General features: G+C 32.0%; 1 protein-coding gene across 1 annotated transcript in view; it reads left to right on the plus strand.

Annotated features, from left to right (window-relative positions):
- eIF4B (eukaryotic translation initiation factor 4B) overlaps nt 1-16,939 on the plus strand; it is a 111,803-nt gene that overhangs the window by 53,625 nt on the left and 41,239 nt on the right. Inside the window, exon 5 of the mRNA XM_035350242.2 lies at nt 3,181-3,226. Within this exon, the coding sequence (XP_035206133.2) occupies nt 3,181-3,226 (46 nt within the window). The remainder of the gene's footprint in view (nt 1-3,180; nt 3,227-16,939) is intronic.

The following is a 16,939-nucleotide window of genomic DNA, read 5'->3' on the forward strand; positions in this document are numbered from 1 at the left end:
TTGTTTTATTCCCCTTGCAGTGCAGCGCGTGACGAATATTATGAGAAAGCTTAGACGGAAAAATTTAAAATACAAGAGCATGCGCATTTAACATTTAATAAATAAATTTAACATCTATATATAATAGAATTCTGAAATATGCAGCCGGCAATGATGAAAAAACAAATAAAATTAAATAAATATTTTTATTATATGAGGTTTAAGTGTCTGTTTGTCGCCGATAGTTTATTGGTTGCTTGCCTAGGGGGAAGTTGGCATGGCACAGGAATATGCCATGGCACAAATAGGGTTGCCATTTCAATTGAGACATAGACAATTTCCTGTGAAACTTGCCTTTGCTATGACCATCAATAAGTCTCACTGCAAAACTCTTAAGCATGTTGGCATTTTTTTACCTTAGCCTGCATTTGGACACGGTCAACTTTATGTTGCGTGTTCAAGAGTTCGTGAAAGAACGGACATAAATTTAAAAATAATTGATGGTCCTCTGCAAGGCGAGCTTAAAAATGATGGTGTGTGTGTGTGTGTGTGTGAGAGAGAGTATGGCAAAGCCTCGAGGGCTATTTGCCTAAGAGGAGGGATGCCTTCGTGGAGGACTTTCTAAGGGAAACTGGCTCGTATACACGTTACACATGGGGAAAACCACGAAAACGCCCATGCAGCCAGCCCGTTCGCGGGATTCGAACCTCGGACCGAACTACCAGTGTTCAGCGACTTTACTGCTCGGCCGCTGGTGGGCCTAAAAATGATGGAAAGATCTACACAAGAAATGTTGTGTACAAAGAGATCTTTGACATGTGAATTAACATTTTTTTATTTAAATCACCTTTATTTATTGAGCTCTTAAGAAATGTATCGCCAGTGGTTTCCTTTATTGCACATTAAGCAATTAAGCAAATAGAAGGGGAAAACCCCGTGTGGCAGTAAGCAAAGGGGCGTCTTTGCTGCCTGCCTTGGGTTATTCAGTTTGAATTAGCAGACACCTTTGCACAAATCATTTTAATTACAATTTATAAAGATATCTAGAACAGAAGTCATTTCGTATCACAGCCGGGCTTTCTAGTATTTATATATATCCACTCTGTTACCCGACTCAGGGATCTCAGTTTCTTTACTCTTATATCTTTGTAAATTGTGCATTTTTTGCTTTAAAAATGATTGAATTATGTTGTTCTTATTTTCCGGTTAAGATTTTTATGCCTTTAGGAAATCTGCAAGCAATTATTATAGAATTATCAACAATTTAAAAGATGTTTAAGTGCGGTTCAGCCTAATTTTTAAATAACATGCCAGACATATTTGTTTACATTTGAAACAGCGGAATAGATTTGTTGCCAATCTAGAGGGACTAAGCTTCGCAACAACAAAGATAATGCCTTCATTTATTATTGCGAATTAAATCATGCTCAATCCTTCTTGAATTTTTTGAGGAAATAAGTGTTTACTTCAAAATTTTTAATATAGATATTTTGAGTTTTTATGTATTTTTGCCTTGTCGCAAAGTGAGAACTGAATCAATTGAATGAGAAATACTGAATAGTCTGTGAAAAACTTTCTTTTTTGTTTTGTTTGCTTAATTTCTTTTATGCATAGTTCTAGCTTGATTATAGTGTTTGAATAGAACATGTTTCAAAGATTAAATAATTCTTCAAATGATATAAATTTTGTGCATTCTGAGTTATAATATGAACGAAATATAATGGTGTTAAGTGAATCTAGCGCCAGAGTGTCGCTATGGTAAACAAGTATAGTGAATTTTAAAGAGTGCATGTATTCTACTGTGGTTTATGTGCTATTGACAAAAGTAGATTTAATTAAATCCAGTAAGTTTAAATGAAATGCAAGAAAAAATGCATATAATTTAATATTCCGTACAAGGAAGTCATGTGGTGTACACATCAGATTTTTTTTTTTTTTTTAAAGATTCCCAAACTATCAATGTTTATCAAAGTTGATAAGCTTTATAAACATATGAAAAGAAAACATACTTTAGTAATTTTAAATACAAATTTGAATTATTAAATAAGGATTACATGATTCAATAAAAAAATTAATCTTCAAATTTTCCAGTAATTTTTGTGCGTTGTTTTTCTTTCAAAATACACAGCAATCTGTTTTTGCTTTAAAAAAAAAAGTATTGTGGTTTCGTTGCCAGCAACAAGAGGTAAGAAATGCATTTCCTTGTTGTTCCTTTTAGAAATTTTTGGCAAAATTCTGGATTCGTGCAGAAATTTTAGGGCTGTTTCTTCCACTGCAGGAAAATTCCATAAACTCATATCTTAAACTAAGTTTGAGGCAAAAAATATCAGGATTTGTTTACAAAAACCATTGGGACTTTGCATACAACAAAAGAGAATGCACGCTAGGAAGGTGGGAGAAATACCTTATAACATTAATATTGGAAGTTACTTTTTTTTCCCCTGAATTCAATTAATACATTCATTGTCAACTAAATGAAATCCATGAACCTCAGTCAGTAATCCAGGCTATTTTCATGTTTTTAATTCTTAAATACATTATATGACAGCACATGATTTCTTGTGCAGGAAGGTACTTAATGGTAGCGTATTATAGATGCAGTTGCATCAAAATTTGCACATGTAATTTCCTAAATTCTGTATGTTACATATGAAATGTGCAAATCATTATAGTGTTATTTTTTCTGTAAAATTTATTCATATTCTAAGAATTATATTAATTTCATGTTAATGAAATTTTACCACAGTGTGAAAAGGTATTTAATGAAGATAATTTGGCTTTTACTAATAATTCTTTACTTTAATAATTTTGGTTGCTTAATAAATTATTTGAACTTATAAAGCCTGTTTTTAAAGAATCTTTCATTTAAAAAAAAATAAGTTATTTGTATACATTTAGGAAAACAAATGATTTTTCAACTTGATGGATACTTTAAAATATTTATTCAACTCTAAATGCCATAAAGGGGATTAGGCTGACATCGTGTATCTGGCATTGTAAAATTGATTAAGTAATTTGACTAAGTAAATGCAAGCATGTTAAGTAATGCAACTGAAATATAATGACTGAAGCCAAGTAATAATCAGTATATTTTCTTGTATAATGTACGGAAGTGCAAGTTAAGAAGGTAGTGCATATTAAGGCTTTGTTATGTATTTTTTTTATTAAGATTTGTTTTTTATATTTATTTTTTTTTTCCAGTCCTTGAAAAACAGAGCTATCAAAGTTAGTTTAGCTGGAGAACACGGTAATTAATTATTTATGTTTATGTCTTTAGTATAAATTTAATTTATTGCAATGTGCTTAATTATTAAAGTAGTTACTGAATTTTTTTCATTTTTTTCATATTTTTCGCTCTTTTAATTTTGTATGTTTTATATATATTTTGATACTATATTAATAAATTTGAAGCATGCAAAGGCTGAGTGGAGCATTTGTAATGCTATCCTCCAGGTTCACTCCCAGTTGCAGATCTAACTAGTTACTGATATTTTCTGATTTTTCTTAGTCTGAATTAGAGATGAGCAAATCGCCCTTTTTCGGGATTAGATTAGAATCATTTGCTCACTGAATTGGTTCAGTTCTGTATTACTACTCATTCCTCAGTAACAGCAACTTTCATGAATAAAACCAGGAATGGGGACTGAATCAAGAGTGATGTGCAAGAATGTCGCAAAAGGCAGAAAGAATCCAGTGAAGTAGGATCAGCAGATTTTGGTAGCATTCTCCTGGATTGATTTCTTTGAATTTTTTTCAAATTTTTGTATGTAGAACTAGAATAAATTTCTGGAATAGAAAAGTTTAAAAAGTTCGCAGATGATAAAAATCAATTTCACCTTTTGTTAAAACATCCTTTCTCCCATAAAATGAGAATCACACTTTATTGACATGCTTAGAACAAGAGCTCTTGGTTGGTGAACTGTTAAAGATCTATTGCTCTATTTTGCTGAATTTGACATTCGCTGCTTCGATAAAATGATTTAGTTCTTAGAATTCATGAATGGATTGCCCATCTCTAGTGCACACTGTGAGAAAATAAGCTAGTTTCCTTTAGAATCTTCTGTGTAAAGGTTTTTTTCATCCCAGACAATTTGGATGCTTTTATATAATTTATCAATCAACTATCACCAATAGATTGTTACTAACAAAGATAAAAAATATTTGATTTATTTTTAAGTTTCAGTGTAGAAATGAAGGCTGCAATAATTTGAAAAATGCTAGTTGTACTTAAACAACCTAGTAAAAATAAAAATTGGTGTAGAGGAAGATAGATGTGTTTTCTCAAATCCTGTTAAAACTGATATGTTCATGATCATACCACGTTGTAAAATATTAAGAGCTAGGATGTAGAATTAATGGTGCTTTGTAATTCATTACAATTGATGTTTGTGTGAAACACCTCTTCTCTCATCTTACTGTTAGAGCTGCCATATGCATATTCTTTAAATTTCCTCTTTCTTAGCTAAAATATCCTTTAATTTTATGCATATTCTTGGTAGGTAATTCTGGCAGTTGATTACAAATAGTAACATTCTTAATTTATTGACAATTATAAATTTTTTTTTTTTTTTTTTTTTCATGTTGTTGCAAAACTAGTAGTTATTTTATACTGTGAATATTTATTTCTGGATACTTTCAGCAAAAATAGAGTTACAAAATTTTAAATTGTTAAATAGAATCCAAGAGTTATATTAAAGTAATACATTAGAATTTTTGAAAGTACTGTAAATAAGTATAATTTTAATGCAAAGTACTTTGCCTTGGCATCCTCTGTTTTTAAAATGGGAATGCAAATTTTATTTTTCCATTAAAATTTTAAAAGTTCATTGAATTTTTATAAGAAATTTGAATACGGTGATGAAACTGATGGCTTCAGAATTTCTTATTTTTCATTGCGAGTGGTTTGAATGTATCTTCTCATCAGTCATTAAAATGTATTTTATAGGTTATAAATTCATTAAAAATTTTATAGGTTAGAAATGTATTTTATAGGTTATATTTTATAAGTGCTTATGTTTTATTAGAAAACTAGTTGGACTAAAATGTATAATTGATGCTTTCCTTTTTATATTTCAGAAAAATAATCATTGCAAGCATTAATGAACAGATGTTTAAATTTGAAATATATTTTGCAATAATCTTTATATTTACACCAGACAGAAAATTTATTCTGAACAGAAACTGTATTAAATTATTTAATTAACCACTGTTACAGTAATAGTTCACTGTGGTGTTAATTTTTCCAAAGTTTGATGAAATTCTAATGTAATCTTATTCATATTAATTGAGATGTTTGTGCTTCTTTTGACTTGCTATTTTAGGGACTTTCATAGGTATCAGTATTTGTGAAGTCTGAAGGCTTTGTTGGAATGGAAATTTGACCGAGCTAGTTGGAATACACATTGAACTAGCTAATGACAATTTGGGCCCAATGCAGTTTGTGGTTTTTGTTTTGGAAAATTGATTTGCCCACAACTGTATTGAATTAGCCACATACTGAATAAATTGCTGAAACTTTTCATCTTAAATCAGAATGTTCTTTTCTTGGTTTAACCCTTTGCAGCACAGTGTGTCTGGTCTGGACACACCTAAAAATTTCCTTCTGTACACACAGAAAAATTGAGTTTAAAAGGGTTTATAGGTTACTCTGAATCTTCTTTATTTATAGTAGATGGCAGCTCAACACAAACCAGTCCAGATATTTTAGTCATGTTTAGTTTTTAAGACCCTAATTTTTCAAAATCTTCTAGTTTTTTTAGAGTATAAAAGGAATTGTTTGAAAATAAATTTCTATGTTATTTTTTGGCTGTATGCTAATCTCCTTATTCTATATTAGTTTTAAATTTTTACCTTGAAATCTTGTCTAAAATCAAACGGCGAACCCTAGGTGTGCCCAGACCGGGCTCACCGATAATCTAGGACAACTGAGAGTCTGTATTTTTTGTTTCTCCGCATCTCATCGGTCAGTTCATTGACAACAATGCTCGTTTCACTACTCTTTTTGAAGCTCTATTCAATCAGTGTGCCCACTTTGGGGCACACTGATTGAATTCTGTGAGTGTGCCCAAAGTGGGCACACCCACAGAATTAAATGATAAGTGCTATCTTCACAAAATTTTACTTCTGTACTCCTTAGGCCTAATTAGAGTGCCTACCTTTTTTTTTTTTTTTTTTCCCCCATCAAGACTCCGAATTTAAAAGATAGCATGACGGAAAGGGTTAAGTGCATATCAAATGCTAGAAAGAGTCCCAATTAAGGGTTTTTGAAATAACTTCAATGTGATCTTCAATTTGTACCACATGTTGTACATGGTCTTCGTTGAAAGTTTCACATGGCCTATGTTGTACTCTCCATGCATTAACCATCGCTGTAAAAATGACTTATCATATATGAATATGAAATATGACTTATCATGCAAGATGAATTTCAGTCTTGTGCTATCTAGTCATCTACGTTTTTTATTTGTATGCTTCTGTTAATTTTGATGTTTTCCATGCTATGCTTCATATGCCCATGAAATAAAATTCCTTGTGCAGTATTCATTCTGAAAATGGAATGTATGGTCTAACTGTGATGTATTTTTATCAGTATGACTTGGAATTTGGACACTTTATTTGACAGTCTCTGATGATCCCAATCATTGATAACTTTTTTGACACAGTTTGTGCATAAAGTTAACGGGATCTGTGCTTTCATTTATTGTCCAAAAATCACACCTCTTACATTGTGTGAGAAGGAAAATTTAGCTAATTTATAAAAATTATTTTGATTCTGCATTTCTTTTGAAACGGCGAAGATCAATTGCTCATATTTGCTATTTCGTAATATCTTTCTTGTGGTCGGCATACAATGGAAAAAAAAGCGGAGTACAGTTCGATATCTCCCGTTCTACTGGGCCAATTTATGAAATTCAAATTGCGTTTCTTATATTTCAAAAGCACAGTTTAAGATATATACTAGATTTTTATATAGCACTGTTCTAACACAGGTATTTTACACAAAATTAGACTTTTTCTAAAATAACATGGCAATTTTTTTTCCATATTTTGATTATACAACTCAAATTATCCCTAAATGTTAAATTTTGTAAAATTTGGTGCGAAATTTACAGAGAAATTCAAAATTTTATCTTGCCACATTTTTTTCAGTTTGCACCAAGAATAGTTCACTTGCCGAATTTCTTTTAATATATGGCAATCTGTTTTCCTTTTCCTTTTTACATTGTGCATGAGTGGAAAAAAAGTTACATCGTTCCTACTTTAAAAAAATGTGCTTAATATTATATTTTTTAATTGTTATTGTTTTAAATAATTTTTTTCTTTTTTGAATTTCATATAAATTCTATAAGTTGAATGGTTTCTTTCAAATAACGGTTTTGAAAATTTCTATTTACTCATTCAAACTTCATAGTTTAAATAAAAGTTGCAGTGTTTATTTTTTCAAATAATTTTTTTTATACTATATTTTTTAGTCATGGTTGTTATTATTTAAATTTTTAGACTTTTATTTTAATTGCTTGTGTTCATTGTCTCTTCCGATAATTGTTTTAAAATTTTCTATTTATTCATTTGAATTGTGCATTTTAAATATATTTAGTAATATAAATTTTCCAGAATTTGGTTTTATATGTATTTGAATTGCATTTCTTTTGAAAGAATACTTTGTGATTCAGACTATAGCACATTTGAAAATTGCATATATTAAAAGAGAAAATACAGTAAAGCACAGTTAACATACCTTTCAATAGGCTGTTCAGAAAACATATATAAATAAGAGAGATTGACATTTTTACTTAGGATGACTTGCATACATTGCTTTAAGCAGTTTTATCATAGTGCCCATTGCTTTACACAATTTTATCTTTCTACATCTAGTTTGTTAATGCTTTGTGGAACGCTACCTTTTAAAGTTGGAATTTTGTCAAAAAAGAAAAGGTAGGCAGGCATACAGGAATACACAGGTAAAATGTTGTGAAGATAGCAGCACTTATTGTTTTAATTCTGTGGGCGGGCACACTGAATGAATAGATCTTTGAAAAGAGTGTTGAAATGAGCATTGCTGGGAAGCATGCAAAAGAGTAAAAGGTTTTACCTACAATTAAAAAACACTAGATTCTGAATACTGTAGCAGATTTAGCATTACCCAGGGTGTGCCACGAGACCTGCTACTCTACACCCCCCCAAAAAAGCTCTTCTTGGTTGTATGATGATTACATGCATATAAATGAAAAAAAATAACTTGGGTATATGATATTTGTATTATTTACGTATCATATTTACACTTTCATCTACATTTTTCATGGTGGTATTTTTCGAAGAAAGTGACTTCACCTTTGAAAAAGCACAACCCAACATTGCATGTTTTTCACATGTACTGGGATCCATATCAGATTTCACTGTCTGAAGGCAATTTGTGTTGCACTGTCAGTGCTTCAGAAATGGACAGCCCTCTCCAATCCATTCAGAAAATAATTTTAAAATCCAAAAAAATAAGCTTATATCTACAATTAGAAATTATAAACTATAAAATAAAATTAAATGTCCAACTCAAAACTATCAGAACATAGCACCAACAAAACTTCTTTGAACGAAAGCAAAGAGAACTGCTCGAGTGAAAATCAAACAGCTAACTGATAAAATTACTCTGACCTTCAGAAAATATTTCCCAACAATTTCTTGGTTGATAACCAAACCTTCCCTTCCCCACCAAAAAAGATAAAAAAGAAGAACAGGAAATGAAACACAGATGTGGGCCCACCCACCTTTCTGTTGTGAATGAGCTCACATGAGAGCTGCAGAGAAACAAAGATACAGTTGTTGGTCTGGTCCTAGTGTTTCAGAGATCCCACTCTTAGCACACCTGATGTTTGCCTTTCAATTATAGGCAAGATTTCAAGTAAAAATTTGAAACTAATATAGAATAAGGACATTAGCATACAGTCGAGAAAATAACATAGAAATTTCTTTTCAAGCAATTCCTTTTATATTCTAAAAAATCTGGTAGATTTCTTTGAAAAATGAGGGCTTTCTTTGAAAAATTTCTTTGAAAAACAAACCAGGCCATATATTTTAGCCATGTTAAAAACTAAACATGGCTAAAATATATGGCCTGGTTTGTGTTGTGCTGCTGTCTAGTATAAATAAAGAAAGTTCAGAGTAACCTATAAATCCTTTTTCATTCAATTTTTTTGTGTGTGCAGAAGGAAATTTTTAGTTGTGCCCAGAGCGGGTACGCCATGTCACAAAGGGTTAAAATGTTCATATTTTAGTCAAATATTTTATTTTTAAAATCGCAAGAATCAAATATCATAAGATTAAAAAAGTTTAAAATTTTATGCAAAAATTCCTTTTTTTTAATGGCTTGCTCATTTTTCTCAGGCAATCTGCAAGTATATTAAAAAGCATCTAACTTTCCGAAACATCTTCGTATTTCTGACATTAATTTTAAGTAAGTTATTGCCTTACATTACATAGACCACAAACGGTCGAATGGTAAAGCTGCTGAGCATTGGTAGTTTGCCCCAGGGTTCAAATCCTGGAAAGCGGGCTGGTTGCTTGGGCGTTTTCGTGGTTTTTCTCATGTGTAGTGTGAAAAGAAGCTAGTTCCCCTTAGAAAGTTCTTCACAAAGACATCCCTCTTTTAGGCAGATAGCCCTGCTTTGCTGTAACCTAATAATCCAATTCAATCCATTTCATCACTATTTGGTCAGAGCCTTTATCAGCCTTTAGAGGCTAGGCATTTTGAAGGCAAACGTCTTTAAATGACATCCATATACATCACTGGATAAATTCCTGAATCTTCAAATAATTTCACTGAGAAATCATGGGGTTCTCCGTTTATGATACGATATGATTTTCTATGATGTGATTTTAATTTATACAACCATATAAGTAAAAACCACTTCAATGAAATTTAATGCAATGTTTTTGCCTTTTCCATTAGTACACACTCAATTGATGGTATTTGCTGGTGTACACATTCACACTCTTTGATCACCCAAATTCCTTTGAAGTATTCTACAAGTATATTCAAAAGCATCCAACTTTTCGAAACATCTTGTTATTTCTGACAACCAAATTCCCCTTCAAATTTTTGCTTTTTTTTCTCCCTAATTTCCTTCTACATTTGTTATCAGTTTTGACACAAGAAATAAGATTTTTTGATTGTTACACTTCGATAAATTTTGCATTCTTGTCAAATTTTAAAAAATATCAGTTGCATCAAATGTGTTTCATCTGAAGACAGTTTTTCATTTTCTAGACAATTTAACTATAAAATAAGCAAAGTCCAAAGGATAAATATGTTTAAAAAGATTTTTGCTAAATGACAAAGAAACCATTCAAGCAGTGCTTATTCTGTTCCACCGAGTGACCCAGTTCTTATATTGGGTGCAAACAATCTAAATCATATTATTTAACGTTTTTAAGACTAATAATTTCCATATTAAAGATCATGTTTCTAATAGGGGGACTGGAAAGTAATGACTGGAAAGTTCTGCGCATTTCGACAACAACATGCTAATTGCAGAAGTGGAAGCAAATCCATGTCAAACACTCTTAACCAACCTTGGTCGACCATCCAAGAACATCTAAAGCAGAATAAAAAAATAAGCAAAGCAGGTGTTTTGAGTCCCCCATAATCTGTCCGAAAGAACAAAGCCAACCTATCCATCACATGCAATGTATTGCTTCAATGGCACCATACAGAACCGTTTATTGATCGTTTGGTTACTGGAGACAAAAAAATAAGTTCAATATGATAATCCAAAACTCAAAAGGCAGTTTTAATAGGGGTTTAAAGGGTTTACATCCCGAAAAGGCCCTTCTGCGTGTTTGTTGGAGTATTCGCGGAATTGTTCATTTTCAATTGCTGAAACCTGGAAAAACTGTTAATGTAGACCTTTATTGTAAACAGTTGGATCGAGTGAACCAGTCTTTAATTGAAAAATATCTGGCGATTGTCAACGGAAAAGGCATCATTCTGGAACACGACAATGCAAGACCGCACTGTGCAAGATGAACACTGGAAAAATATAATGAATTGGGGTGGGAGGTACTGCCACACCCACCATATTCGTCCAATATCTCACCCTTGGATTTCCATTTATTCCGATCCCTACAACATTTTCTTAGTGACAAAAAATTTGAAAATTTGGATGATGCCAAAAATGCCATCTCGAGATATTTTACTCAAAAACCAATTGGTTTTTATCGGTCTGGGATTAAAATTGGCATACTAGATGGCAAAAGGTTGCGGATAACAAGGGTGATTATATTATTGATTAAAAATAAAAACTTGTTACAAATTTATTCGTTTGAATTTAATGTAAGAAAGTGACATTACTTTCCAGTCCCCCTTTTATGTATTCTATAACACGAGAGAAAATTAGCTACTTAAAGCATTCTTTCTAAGAGGATTAATGTAAAATTTATACATATATATATATATATACATACCTGCCAACTTTTATGAATTTTCGTAATTTTTACAAAAATGCCTTTGTTTTTACGATTTTACGATCGTAATCCATTTTTAACGATTTTTTTCCTTTTTCAAGTTTTTTTAGTGATTTTTGTCGAAATTTTAGAATTTTTCGCCAATTCAGCAATTTTTGCCAATAGCATCGTGTTTTACTGCCAACTACCGACTACTTTGAATCCAATAACCTGCGGTTTCTCGCCGCTTAACCAGCCAATCCAATGTGCTGAACTTGTTTCTCCGACTCTTTTCTTTGTGGGTGCCAGATTATTTTTTTCGCGTTCGCTTCAGCAGCAAGGGAATTACTCAGCTCAGACTCAGCGAGCGTGAATTGTCGTTTTTTTTTTTTTTTTTTTTTTTTTGTTGTTGTTTGTTTGCACGTGCTACGAATTTTCTTAATACGTTGTTGTTACGAAATGAGTTCAAAAAAACCGTATTCTCAATATTTTTGGCCTGCCTACAAAGCCGAATTTCCAACAATTAAAGAATCCTTCAAAGGAAATAACTATGCATTTTGCAACGTGTGCGTGTGTGACTTCATAATAAGTCACGGTGGAAGAAGCGACATTGTGAAGCATATTAAGTCTTAAAAAGCATGAAGTTAATGCTTCGGCTTTGACGTCAAAGAAAGTGGATGATTTTTTTTCAAATTCGGCTTCGAATTCGGATGCCGATGTCATTTTGGCAGAGTGTTTGTTTATTGCATTCCTCATCGAACACATCGTGCCGCTAAGCGCTGCCGATCACGCAGGTCAATTTTTCAGACGGATGTTTCCCTGACTCCAAGATTGCTCAGAAATATGCTTGTGCTCGCACGAAAACATCTTCTATTGTGAAAGAAACTGCTTGAGATGCACAAAGTAAAACGATAGCTGCACTCCAGAATTCAGCATTTTCGGTGTCAATCGATGGGAGCAACGACTGCGATTGGAAGCTTTACCCCATCGTTGTCACATATTTCTGTGATGTTTCTAATGAAATGAAAACTCATCTTTAATCGGGGAAAATATTGCCTCCTTGGTAATTAATAAGTTGAAACAACTTAGCATCCCAATATCAAACTGCATTTCATTTGGTGCAGATAATGCTCATGTCATGGTGGGTGACAAAAAGGGTGTAGCCTCTTTCCTCAAAAAAGAACAAAATGAATTAATTGTTATTGCATGCCCAAGCCACTTAATTAATTTGGCAGCAGAAAAAGCTGCAACTGTAATTCCACACAGTAATGCTGAGTGCGAGAGAGTCTTCAGAGTTGTGAAGGATAACAAAACTATGTTTCGTTCTTCAATTTCACCAAAAACTCTAGAAAACATTTTAATTGCTAAATATTATGAGGAAACTAATTGTTATGACAGGAAATTAACAGGGACTAAAGCCAAAAAATGCACTCTAAATTCATTGCAATAATTTTTTTTTGTGTAACATCAAGTTCTTGTTTTATGTTTCCTAATAAATTTTTTAGTTACTACTTAATTGAGATTTACTAATGCAAGTGCAATTTTCTTGTTTCTATTTGTATAAATTGTTATTTTTTTAATATCAAAGCATGATATTAATTCTTCGTGTTCTTCTGAATTTTTATCTTTAGAGGTTGGCAGATATGATATATATATTTATATATATATTTTTTAAAGTTGAGACATGACCCAAACTGTCAAACTTTTAAAGCTTAATTTACAAGGTGGTTATAATTAAAGTTCCGCTTTGAAACGGTCATAAAATTAAAACGACTGGACCAAATGTTATCAAACTTGGTAATTGTGTAAAGGAGATCATGGGAATGTATTTTCCGTAGGAAAGAAAAAAAAAAAAAAAAAAAAAAAAAGAGGAGTTAAAGGACTTACTGCCTGGGGGGGGATGTACAGTATGCAGTATTGGTAAATAAGTCATGAAGACATCAGTTTAAAATGTGTTTAATTGTTTTTGAAACATGTTACAAAACATGTTCAATGTAGCATCCAGCATTTTCCAAAAGCAAGTTAAGTCATATTACTGCATTATCAGCAGCAGCTCTTAGCATATCAGGAGGAATGTTACGGACATGTAACATGAACTAGCTGTCATTTCACATCGAAAGGCAACTTTAGGAGAATGCAGTGGAACTGGGTAACTAACATGAGGGATTTGTTTGGCCCAAATCCTGCAGTTATGGGTGTTGACATCACCATTTAAATAAAACTAGCTCTGATCTATCCATAAAATGTTCCATGGCCAATGTTCGTCCACTACCATCCGTACAAGGATTTCCAAAGTGAAAGATTCTGTTGCAGCAGGTTGATTTGTATGGGTAGAACTGCCCTTTAGGGACAGTTTTAAACGGTTGAAAACATTTCATATGATTAAAAGTGTTTTAAATCAGTATCTTTATGTTTTAGGACTGAATTAACGCTTCAAAAATCACAAATTAGCGATCTGTAAGAAAACAATTTCCGGATTGCGTGCACTTTTGCAAGTGGTTTATGATCTTACATTTTCTCATCACTAATTTTTAGTTTTCATGGACAGATTTCTTTCTTACACAGACGGTGCGCTCGACTTTTATCGCCTTTAACACCTTTAAATGGTAATTTGTTTAGGTCAAAGTTTTTTAAGGGTTTCAACATGTTAAACCCATGTAACAGAAATTAAGTTAGATTCCAGCCCTTATTTTGTATAACAATATTGCATACAGCACCATTTCCGCCCCAGGTAGTTATTTTTTTAACTTTTTTTTTTTTTTTTTTTTTTTTTTTTTAATGTGGAGAATAATTTTCCAGAAACTCCTTAACATGATTACCAAGTTTGATAACATTTGGTCCAGTAGTTTTCCTTTTATAACCATTTCAAGGTGGAACTTTAATTATAACCACCATGTATATATAATATTCAGAATGGAATAAATAAAGCAAAAGTAATCAAATAGTCAAAATAGGTTTTTTTTTTCTTTTCTTTTTTTTCTTTTTTCTTTTTTGGACAATGCATTAAACAGTACGCAAGCTGAGTGTTCTCCCTTTTCTCCACAAAATCTCGAATATTGAAACCATTACAGTTCGCAGCAAAGCAAGCAACAGATTTTTTTTGGGGGGGGGTTCACTTTCCAACCTGGATTGAATAGGACTAAAAGTTCTGCGGTCTACCAATCCAAGCAAGAATGAATCTATTCCGGAAATTTAATGCACCCTGTTCAAAATTAGAACGAAAAACACCTCATATTGGTAAATCTCTTTATTAATCAATATGAGTGTAGTATGGATATTGCGCGGAGCGGTGACATGTCCTGCTGAATGATAAATATGCCACATGGGCACATGATGGTCCGAATACTGGCAGCTGTTGATTCTGATTGCATAACAACACGTGCAGAAGAGTTAAGGCTCACGTATTGCACAATAATGTTTGCCATATTTCACAGTGATAAAACAGTTTTACTGTGCTTGCTAAGCGCATTATTTTCCAGTTTCATTGGACTATTTTTTTTATGTAATTCACATATCAAAATGTCAAAAGCATTATTTAGCTGAAAAATCTAAAAAACGGCTACAGTCTCCCTTTCCTCTTTTACCAGTTACACTCGACTATCCAGAATTTTCAGATATTCGTCAATTTCCGAGTATGCCGGTTAGTTAAGCTTTTACTTTTAAAGAATGACTGCATGAAGCAATTTCCCGCCTTCTGATTTCAGAAAAGTTTCTTTTTTTACTTATTTTTAATTAAATTACTTTGCTTGCAATATCTGTTAAGGGAAAACTGTTATACAATGAAAATTTAGAAAATGTTCAGAATTTTGGTCTAAGTTAAATTATTTAAATATTAATAGGATTGGAAAAATAAATTGTATTTATTTTTAGGTGTATTTAAGCTACTATAATAAATATGGCTTATTATTATTTATTTTCTCTATTTTGAACTTAAATTCCATCTCTAAATCTTATAATATAATTTAGTTCTGGATAGTTTTTTTCCCATCTCATTGTAAACTAGTTCTGTAAATTGAACTGCTTTTTAAAATTTAAAAAAATAATAATGTAATTGTTTTTCATGGTTGAGTAATTCTCATTCTCTCATAATAAATATTGAATTTCTCATATTTTAAATTACAATTGTGTATATGTTATTAGACAGGTGCTTATTTTTTTTCCTTAAAATGTGCTTGAAAAGTGCTTCTAGGTGCTTATTTTTTTAACTAAAATTTGGCTACGAACCCTGCAAAGGCTTAGCAAATTCAGCGACTTGATTCTGCTGCTGACAGGCCCACTTTAAAATCATACAGCAAATAACTCTGAACAAGCACCTTTAACATGTTATGTTTGAAGTACTGATGCAACACGCTTTTATACTCTTGGTCAGTTCCGGGCTCCCATCCTAACCACTTCATCACCAGGTTTGGTGACAATTTTTATGTTGGGGTTCACTCTTCCAATGTCATATCAGAAATGGCAAGAACTTTTTCGATTACCTGGTGTATCATGCGTAAGATTTTTGCTTCTATGGGAAACATAAAGAACCAATCCAGATATATTTAAGTTTTAATGGGCCAAAACTGGAAAAATTTTCCCTCTCTCCGAAAATAAAATATTGAAAATTCGACCTTAAATTTATTCAATTATCAAATTGCATGCTTCGATATTCAGTTTGACTTATCTTCCAATTCCTAGTTTTCTGACAACAATTTCCTCTAAAATTCCAAAGTGCTGAAGCTCAAATAATGAAATGCTGAGAATATATTCACTGTATGTTAATAAAGTAATCAGAGTGTATTAAAAATAGATTATAGAATTTACACTGATGCAACTTCCTGTCCGAATGCACAACATGTAATGGAAGAGAAGGCTTGTAGAGATCTGTTTTTGGCATACCTCTAAAAGTAGATGTCATACTCCTTTTGTTTCTCCCATGTCAAAAAAACTTCCCTTTAAGAGGCAACTTTAGTTTTGGGGAAAGAAAAACAATTACAAAGAGACAAGGTAAACATAAGGGATAACTGAGCTCACATACTTATTTTCGGAACAGAAGCGGTTTTCCAAGTGGTTATTGACTAGTGAAAAGATGCATTATCATGCAATACATAAACATTTGGAATAATGTGTCTGATTGAATAACGTAGTATTAAAAGTCATCTGATTAATTCGCAGCCACTTACAAGTCAACTACACGGGCAAATGTTTAAAATTGCAGAATCCTTTTGATACCTGAGCTTGTAAGACAAACCTAATATCACTTTATTTAAACACTTCATGAATCTTTCGAGAACATTTCGTCTTTAGCTTATATTTCAAGAATATCAAGTGAATAGAATAAGTGAAATTGAATATTCATTTGCACTAAGGCTTGGTAATTTACTAATGTGCTAACAAAACTTAAATTCTGCTTTTTATGTCTAAGAATATAACAAAATTTGAAATCTGCTTTTTATGTCTAAGAATATAACAAAATTTGAAATATTTACAAATAAAATATTAAATTAGAGATTACTTAATTTAAGCGAGCTTCACCAGTGGCCTA

Source organism: Stegodyphus dumicola, chromosome 6 (assembly GCF_044657685.1).
Source record: "Stegodyphus dumicola isolate Sdum_Otavi_A_Nest chromosome 6, ASM4465768v1".
Lineage (NCBI taxonomy): Eukaryota > Metazoa > Arthropoda > Arachnida > Araneae > Eresidae > Stegodyphus > Stegodyphus dumicola.